Source organism: Pelodiscus sinensis, chromosome 18, assembly GCF_052426305.1.
Source record: "Pelodiscus sinensis isolate ZL-2025 chromosome 18, ASM5242630v1, whole genome shotgun sequence".
Lineage (NCBI taxonomy): Eukaryota > Metazoa > Chordata > Testudines > Trionychidae > Pelodiscus > Pelodiscus sinensis.
In genome coordinates this window covers 4,723,158-4,732,400 of record NC_143069.1, presented here as the reverse complement: position 1 = coordinate 4,732,400, position 9,243 = coordinate 4,723,158, and the positions used below count along the sequence as shown (strand labels likewise).

At 52.5% G+C, this 9,243-nt stretch overlaps 1 protein-coding gene across 10 annotated transcripts in view; it reads right to left on the bottom strand.

Annotated features, from left to right (window-relative positions):
• Positions 1–2,964: 2,964 nt before the first annotated feature.
• FKRP (fukutin related protein) overlaps positions 2,965–9,243 on the bottom strand; it is a 20,631-nt gene continuing 14,352 nt past the window's right edge. For 9 of the 10 annotated variants that reach the window (XM_075915013.2, XM_075915014.2, XM_075915011.2 and 6 more), the window contains one exon: positions 2,965–8,173. In XM_075915013.2, the coding sequence (XP_075771128.2) occupies positions 6,428–7,936 (1,509 nt within the window). In that variant the 5' untranslated portion in view covers positions 7,937–8,173 and the 3' untranslated portion in view covers positions 2,965–6,427. The remainder of the gene's footprint in view (positions 8,174–9,243) is intronic. The other variant, XM_075915021.2, reaches the window with a different exon arrangement.

The following is a 9,243-nucleotide window of genomic DNA, read 5'->3' as shown; positions in this document are numbered from 1 at the left end:
CCATTGCCTTCCCCCCTGCTGCCTCCTGATTGCGGGGCTTTAGGGTGTTATAGAGCTGGGCTTGGCTGTAAGTCTGTCCCAGCTAGCTTGGGCCAGGAGTGAAGCCCCTATTGTGCAGCCTGGATCTGGATTCCTATCTGCATCCAGCAGTGGCAGGGGTCGATGATGGAGAGTCAGTGCCCTCTACGTGCAGGGACTGGGCTATACAGTGGGGGTGAGAGGCTGTGGGGTAAACAAGCCAGGCCCCCTCTGCAGAGCAAGCGGTCACTGCAGCTGGATTCTCTTTTCCCCCCCTCCCTCTCTCCAGCATCACCCTGGTGGCTGGCTGAGTTCTTTCCACTGTCGGGGGGGGGGGGAGCCAATATCCCTTCTCAGAGGCACAGCGGTACCTTTTCCCAGAGTCCTATGTCAGTGTAGCTAAGCCATTGCCTTACCGGCCTGTCTGCTCTAAGCATTACTGCCTTACATGGCAACCACCAGCAAGCTGCGGAAGAAAGAGGTTACGGGTGACTTGATCCCCCGACTCAGTACTAACGTGGGAAATAAATAGCTAATGATGGGCCCTTCAATCTAGCACAGAATGGCCTAATGTGACTCCTGGGCCGGAAGCTGAAGTGAGACAGTCAGACTGGAAATAAAGTGGAACTTTTTAACCGTGATTAACCACTGGACCAGCTTAACATGATCTGGAGTGGGTTCTCCAGCACTGACAGGTTTTAAAGCCAGACTGTGTTTCTTCTAGAAAGCCTCTGCACTTTTGAGGCTCTGGGCCCCAATGGGAACTGGTTTCATCTGCTGTGATCAGCTATCGCTTTGCAGCTCCATGGTAACCCCAAGGCTCAGCAATGTGGGGTAAAACTCTGCACCAATTGACAGCTGCCCCTGGGCTGTGTCAGAAAAACCCTTGAGACACACTAGGGACAGTTCTGTTTCTCTCTGTTCCTTGCTGTAAAGAAATCCACAGTGTTGTAACGATGGAGCCCGTTAGAAATCCAGATCTTGAATGAGAATAAATTGATAAATGGAGGCCCAGGTGTGCAAGTGTCCATGGCAGTGCGGATGCTCTCTTGCACAAGAAAGCTCTGATGGCCATTTTAACCATAGGGCTTTCTTGTGCAAGAAATTCATGTTGCCTGCCTACACTGCCTTCTTGTGAAAGAGCTCTTGCACTTATTCTGCGTGGGGAGAGGAATAACTCTTCCGGAAGAAGCCCTGTTTTCTGATGCTGTACTGTAAATGTACTTGCGCAAAAAGCCTGCAGGTATTCAGGTTGCAGGAAATCAAATGGGGATGAGATGCCTAAAAGTGCCCAATTCTGCACAGATCTGCATTTTAGCATGTTTTCTTCACCCTCTCATCAGCTCTTGTCCATGAGCCCTTTGCTGTACTGTGCTCATCGGTGCAACTTTATCACTGATGTCCCTGATGCACTTTAAGCAATAAAAAATGGCACAACGGCTGTTCAGCTCTTTACACTCCTCTTCCCATCCTGTCCAGTGTGGACAAGCAAGCAGAGATTTTCCTCCACTGTGAATAGATCAGTGAGAAATCAAGATACGTGGCCCCAAATGCTGCAGTATGAGTGGCTAATAGACTATCTGTTGTTTTCCAGTTACATACCTACTCAGCTTTCTCTTTGATACTTACCTACCCTCTGCCTCTTTCTGTCCTTCCTCCCCCTTTCCTTATTTATTTTGGTTCTGGACATCCAACACTCCAGTCAGTCATCTGAAGAAGTGGGCTGTGCCCACGAAAGCTCATGATACCATCTACATGTTTTGTTAGTCTTTAAAGTGCTACCAGACCATTTGTTTTTTAAGTTTAACCTTTAGGAGTCACCCTAGCTCTCACAAGAGAGCACTGTCACGGCTATTGCGCTCAGGTAGTCACAAGATGCTAGCGTCCATCAGCTTGAGATATTTTGGGTTAGGAACATCAGCAGCTGTCTGACCACAGGGGTGCCATGGTAACTGACATGCTAATAAACGTGAGGTAAATGGGCTAGTAGCCTATGGGAGACGAGTCTCCAGGAGCAGGAGGGTGAGGAAATACAAACAAGGAAAAGGGGAGACGTTCCTGCGAATGAACGCGTCATGCACAGTGGCATCAGCATGGCCCCTTATCAAAGTCGTATCCGGGCCTGCGTGCTGAGGGACGTGGGACACCTAGTGGCACTGACAACCGCTGGAGAGGGTGACTTTGGGCTGTTCTGCAAGGGGTGCTGTGAGCACATGGGTGCTCAGACACGCATTCTGTTATCCTCTTAAGCCACCTTGCTGGCTTGCCCTTTCACTAATCGTATTCAGACGACTGATGCTGGTTCAGCAGGTTTTCCCTAAGCGTGCGTGTCCCGACTGACGACATCTGGGTTCCCAACCAAACTGCCATTTGAGTAACACTGGGCTTAATCTTGAGAGATCTGCCAATCCAGAGTGCTCCTGAGGAATTCTTAAGTGATCAGTGCAATGAATACACAGCCGATGGGCCAGGCAGGTTGGGCTTGTTTGAGCACCTGGAGTCTGCATTCTCATGGCTCTCCTCTGAGCCCTCTCAGGCCTATCAGCACCCTTCCTGAACTGTGGACCCCAGCACTGGACTCAGATTTTGAGCAGTGCCAAATACAGAGGGGAAAATAACCTCTCTGCGCCTACTCAAGATTCTGCTAATGCTGCAGTTTGCATTAGCCTTTTTGGCCACAGCATTGTTCTGGGGGTGCTTGGTTCAGCTGATTATTTGCCCCCTGTCCAAAAATTTTTTCAGAGTCACTCTTCCCAGGCTAGTCACTCTTCCCAGGCTAGAGCCCCTCATCCTGAAAGCACCCCCTCCCTCTTCTTCCCAGAGGGGCATGTTTACATTAAGCCATATTACAATTAGGGACGTGACTACTCAGCTACTTGCTTTCCTCTCCCCCCAACCTCTGTACCAAGGGAGGAGGGAGCAGGAGCCGGTTCCCCCCAGTATCATCTCCTCAATACTGGGGGGGGGGGCAGAGCTGTAGTGTCCCCCCAGCCCTGAGCTAACTTGTTCTCTTCGTTGTTTACTACTCCAATTTTTGTGTCATCTGCAAACTTTATCAGCAACGATTTTACGTTTTCTTCCCGGTCACTAATATAAATGTTAAATAGTGTACGGCCAAGAACCAATCCCTGTGGAAATCCCTACAAATTCATCTCTGCAACGCTGATTCCCAGTTACCAATTACATTTTGAGATCTATCAGTTAGCCAGCTTCTAAGCCACTGAAAATGTGCCACATTCATTTTACATCTTTGTAGCTTTTTAATCAAAATGTCATGAGGTACAAATGTCGCTCAAGAAGGTCATGACATCAACCCCGCCACCTTTCTCAACCCAACGTGTGAGCTCGTTAAAAGAGGATCAAACTAGGTTAATAGGATTTATCCTCCATCAATCCATGTTGATTGGCATTAATCATATCCCACGTCAGCCTGGGACTATCACATCACACTGACAGGCCTATAGTTACCTGGGTCATCCCATTTACCGTTGTTGGTACAATATTAGCTTTCTTCCAGCCTTCAAGAACTTCCCCAGTGCTCCAAGACGTAGTGAAAGCTATGACCATCGAAAGGAAGTCAGGCTCCTAACTTCCACTGAAATTAATGAATCAGTACTTTGAGGATCTGGATTTAAGGCCAAGATATGGTGGCTTAAACTCTGGCATTGTTCACAGCCCCTTATGCGATCAAAACAAGTCTCTGTTCCAAAGGCTGAACCAGAAGGCGGGAGATGCCAAGAAACTCAGATGGGGAAATTGCTTTGCGTTTTAATGATTAGTTAAAATAACCCATTTGGTGGACTATGCTCTGAACTCCACAGATTTAGGGACTAGGTCTACAGTCCTTCCTGAGGCCAAACTTCAAGGGCGTGTGTGTACGGAGAACAGAGCCAGTCAAAGTAATCTGTTCCCCCTCATTCACTTCTATGATCCCGTCCCTTTCCAGGAGCAGAAGGTATTGTTATAGGTAGAGGAGCTAGGTGTTTAGGCTGCATTCCTACTGTACTGCCTGCCTTTCAATGTTGCCAGCTCTAGTGCCCTGTAGTAGTTAGAGACTGATGCCCAGAGCCCTGCGTGGATACAAAATTTGTATCTGCAAAAACGAGCTGCAAATTGCCACAGCCACGGAGGCAGATACCTGTGGATTTGCAGGGCTCTGCTCTTGCCCCACTCCAGGGACTGTGATTGGATGAGAATCTCGGGTTTCTCTGAAAATAAAGACGGTTCTAACCCTCAAGGCTTCACAGAAAAACTAGAAAACTGGTCTCAGGGCTCCCCTCACGGCTTACCCAGAATGCAACATTTACTATTCTTTAAAACCTCGTGAGTTTTATGCCAGTCTCACGTCCTTTAAGCACACGGGGCCGGTGATGCTGGCGGCAGGACCAGATTTTTGGTAAGCGTGCAAGAACTTTGCCTTTCAGCTGGACACAGACACGCGAAGCAAGCCTCACACTCCCCCACGGGACAGGCAGGGAAGAACCGTTAGCTCCATTCCCCAGGTGAGAGAAAGTCAGCTGTCCTAGGCACTACATAGGGAATTGGAGACAACAGCTCAGGTCCCTGGCTCACAGTCAGGCATTTCCCCCAAGCCAACGGCATATGCCTGGGATTGTCTTGGTATTAACGTCTCACAATGCTGCTACTCCTGAGGCCATCCATAAGGCAAACAAAGAGTTAATACACTCACTTTCCTTCACACTGCAGAGGCAGTTTAGTTAAGTTTCTACACTTTGTCCAGCGTGGGACAGTGAAATGTGGCAACGACGGTTCCTTGTCCTGCCGCACTAACCCCGCGCTGAACGGTTTGGGTTCCCAGAGCTACAAAGGGAAGGCTTAAACTAAAGCAAAACAGCCCAGTCAATCTTTAAATGAGAACATTCCCACTCCGGGCTGTAAAGAGCATCACTTCAAACCTTTCCTTTTTTCTTATGAAACCCAGCCATGGCTCAGCCAGGGTGTCGGGAGCTAGGCCTAGAGGGTGGCGCCAGAATTAGATGCCAGCAACCAGAGCTGAGTGTCAGAGAGCTGGAATAAAATGCCAGCATAGGAACTGGGCTACAACAGGGCTTGGGCGAGGCTAGGAACCAAGTAGGAGCAAGATCTGTTGTAGGAAGGGGAAGGGAGTTTGCCTACTGTCGCAGACAACTTCCTGGAGTTTCCTCCAGGCCAATGTACCAGGCCTGGACCAATCAGGACTCTGGCAGCCAGACTCTGGAGAACGCACATCCTCCGGTGCTCGTGCCCACGGCTCTGCCAGAGCAGTTGCAGGGCTGCGGGGATGTGCAGCAGTTGCTCAGAGACCAGGGCAGACACACATTCTAGAGCCGCAGATCCTCCCACAGCGGACTGTACCATTTTGAATGGGGAAGTAAAAGGTCTTGTAAACACGTGAAACAGAACCAGCCGTGGTTATAACTATGTCTGCAATGTCCCATGCTGGGCTCCTGACTCTCTGGACTCATGTCCAGCCAGTCACCATGATAAGAGACACTTTGCTTTCCACCTGCAAAGCGAGGCGGGGGCTCTAGTCTGAGCCGTCAATGGCTGAACTACTCCCATGGCCTTCAGTGGGAGCAGGACGGGCCTCAAAGTGCATCATCAATACTACACAATTGCCCCTCCCCGCCAGGTCTTGCTCTCAGGCCGGGTGAGAAATCCACACACGCTGCTGCATAGCCTGGTGGTTCAAGTTCACAATGATGGATAAGAGGGCTGGACACAACCTATACGATCACTTAGTCCCCTCCGCCCGCTCTGAGATCCCAGCACCTGCCTGTGTGTCTCTGGTTGTCAGCTCTCTAGTGCCAGCAGCTTCGGAGCCTCCCAACGCAGGAAGAGCCTCACAAACGAATTCCTCTCCCTGTTCAAATGCTGTCTTCTGGTTAGCCTGAAGCTGTCTGAGCCCACAGCTCTTCAGAGGAGTCACACCCTTCCAGCCCCTATCTGGGAGGGGGGGGGTGGACAGGATTAAAATGTGTATTCTCCCTACTGACGGGAAACTGCCGCGGCTTCCTGGTCTCCTCTCAGAGAGCCGCCTGCAGACCGTTTCCGAGACGCAGAGCTCTGCAAGGAAGCAGGGAGCCCTGCAAGTTCTGCAGGTGTGCTGAGGGCGGCCCCTCCATGAGGTCTCCCCTGGGTTGCTTTATTAATCGCCCACACGATTAACTGCCCTCCCTCTGTGCTCAACGTATCTCACCTCCAAAGCAGTCACAAGCCCTTCGGACAACCCCCCCAGCACCAGAGGAGTGTAGACTCGCCCAGCGTGGGTGGTCAGTACCAGTAGCAGGGGGCAGAGACCTCCCGCCAGCAGCAGCGTGGTTCAAACCAGAACAACTCCCTTCTGGTGGGGCTCAGAGCTGGATGCTCTCTTGGGCCCCAATGCAGAGGCAGAAATCAGAGTGCTTGTTTATTTCCCCTTATTCAGTTTCTTCAGCCCTGGGTTTGGATACTCTGGATTCTCGATCACACCCTCGCCGAATTTCAGCTCCAAAAAACTCCGGTAGTTATTGGGTGCCAGAGCCGTGAAGCCAGCAAATGGCAGGGGCAGCAGGGGCTTGAGGAAGTGTTCAGGGAACTCCACGTCCTGCCGATGGTCCATCCACGTGTCCTTGGTCATCAGCCCGTTCTTAGGGTAGAAGGGCCAGAGGTCAACGTGCAAGTGGTTGTGCTCACTGTACTGCACACGGTAGAAGTCGCCCTCGATGGCCTTCTCCCAGACAAAGCCCTTCTCATCCACGATGGAGCCAGACTCAACGTTCCTGAGGAGGTCGCAGTTGGGAATGTCCTCCAGGTATATCCCTAGATCCACGTCATAATCCCATGGGATGATGTCCTGATGTCGGGCAGCTCCTAGGAGCGTCCCTCCCTCCAGCCAGTACCGCACCCCGGATGTCTCTAAGACGCTGATGACGTATTTTGCCGTCTCCCTCAGGGCCTGTAGACAGCAAGGAGGGGTCCATCGGTTCTGGTAGAGATATTCCGGCGTGTCCTCATGGATGGTGCCGAAGCACCGTGGCGTCTCCTTGCTGCACCCAAACCACTGCTGCTTCCCATCCTCCAGGAGAACCCGCTTGATGCCGAAATCTCGGAAGAGCTGCAGCCGGCTGGCTTTGGCGCGGTTCTCTGCCTTCCACTGGTTGTGCGAGGAGGTGAGCAGCGGCTGGTGGGCTGAGGAGAAGGAGACGTCGAGGAGCTGGACCGCCCAGCCCCGCAGCGACGTCTGCATGAAGAGGGAGGTCAGCAGGGGCTTGGCCAAGGGGGCGGAGAGGTTGAAGAGGTCCTTCGTATGCAGCAGAATCACAGCGTCCCCCTTCAGAGCGGTGCAGAGCTTGGGGGAAGGCGCGACACTGTATTCGGCTGTCCACTCTCTCAGGCTGACCTTTAGGTTCAAGCACTGGAGGGGGGTGAGGGACTGGACGGGCGCGGCCACCATCTGAACTCTGCCCCGGATGGCTTTGAACTCTTCGAGCATACGATCAAGCTGCCTGGTGGAATCAACCTTGACCCCGTCAGGCACCAGGGCCACATATTCCGTCTTCACGTATGTCTCAGGCCTGGACGCGTGGGCAGGCTGGTCTGGGGCTGGCTTGAGGATCACGAGCTGGACATTGGGAGCATCTGGTAATACAAGTGGCGGGTACGGCAAGGTATCCGCTGCCACCAGGACTGGCTGCTCTGGCTTCTGCCTCAGGAAGGAGTACACCACGTCAGGGACGTAGTTCTCAAAGTCCTCGAACTCCCTGATAAGGACGGTCACCCCAGACCTCTGGGGGGCCGGCAGCAGGCGGGAGCTGGGCTGGATGTGGTCTCTGTGCCTGTGCAGCATCCGCTGCTGCAACCTCGAGACATAGTAGAGGATCAGCAGATTAATGACGATGGCGAGCGCTAGGACCCCCTGACAGAACGTCACGCGCATCTTGCGAGGCAGCCGGGTCTGACCACCGGGGGAACCTTACGTGGCCGTGGTCTCTGCCAGGGGCAGCCAGTGGCATTTGCTTCCCCAGGAGGCGCTGGGCTCATCCATCCCAATTCAGCTCGCCTTGTCACCCTGGAAAGAACGGCGTGTGGAGAGTGAGTGCCTGGGGAAAGCCTGTATCCGCAGCGTGGGGCTGTCTCCCCAGTCCTGCCGTTGAAGTGGGGGCAGCTAGACAAACTGGATGGAATGAAGGGTTTGAAAAACAAAGGTCAGATTAAGGACAGATGCCCCCTCCGGCTGACTGCTGCAAGAAATACAGTCCCCTGATCCTTCAGGGCCACTCAAGAGCCACCTTCACATTAAATCTCTTTACTAACCCTCATGGAGAGCAGTGTGGCCTAGTGGGTAGAGAAGGGGCAAGGGATTCAGGATTCCTGTATTCTGTTCCCAGCTCAGCCACTGAACCACTGTGCATCCTTAGACAAGTCACTGCCGCTCTGCGCCTCAGTTTCCCCAGTCCATAGCAGAGACAGGAATAGGCCGCAGGAGCCCTGTTTCCCTGTCTCTCTCTCAAAGGGGTGTTCAGATTCCAGCCTCAGCCAGCGTGAGGGAAGTCCGTGTTCAATGGCTGGTTATCTGCACAGCTCTGCTGCCCAGCAAAGCCGGCCAGTCAGCGCAGGCTGGAACTGGCTGATAGAACGCGGCTCCCAGAGGAGCTGCAGCCAGCTAGAAGGTCAGACCTCAGCACTGTAGGCGTGTCTGAACTCAGGATTGCTCCTTAGGCAGCTAGGGTTTCCATCTTGCTGGGAAAAAAGGAGCAAGGAGACCATCCGAAAGTCTGAGTTAGCGGGCACAGCGTCTCAACTTGCATTCACTGATTCCAGAACGACAAGGGGCTGCCTGAGTTAATCTTGTTTGGATCAAGCTTGCTCATTTCCCCGAGACTTGCTCTGTTTTAAGCACTATCCTCACTGTAAATCGTGGGACCGGGGGGGGGGGGGGGAAGGGCTGGGGAACATGCTGCATAACCAGAGCCTGGTTATCTAGGGAAAGAAAACCCGATTGTCTCCTACAGTAACTCAGGTGGCACTGATATTGGCAGAAATTTGGGGCCTCGGCACATCATGTTCACTGGGCCCCTAATGCCTCCCATTTTAGTTTACTTGCATAGCTATTTGAGGCCCAGCTACAACTGGCCCCCTTTCCCTCCCTTTCTTTCAGCCCCGGGAACACCACTGTACACTGTAAGGCGCCAGTCTGACTGTAACACAGCCAGGAGAATGCTGTTAATGCAACTACAGCTCCAT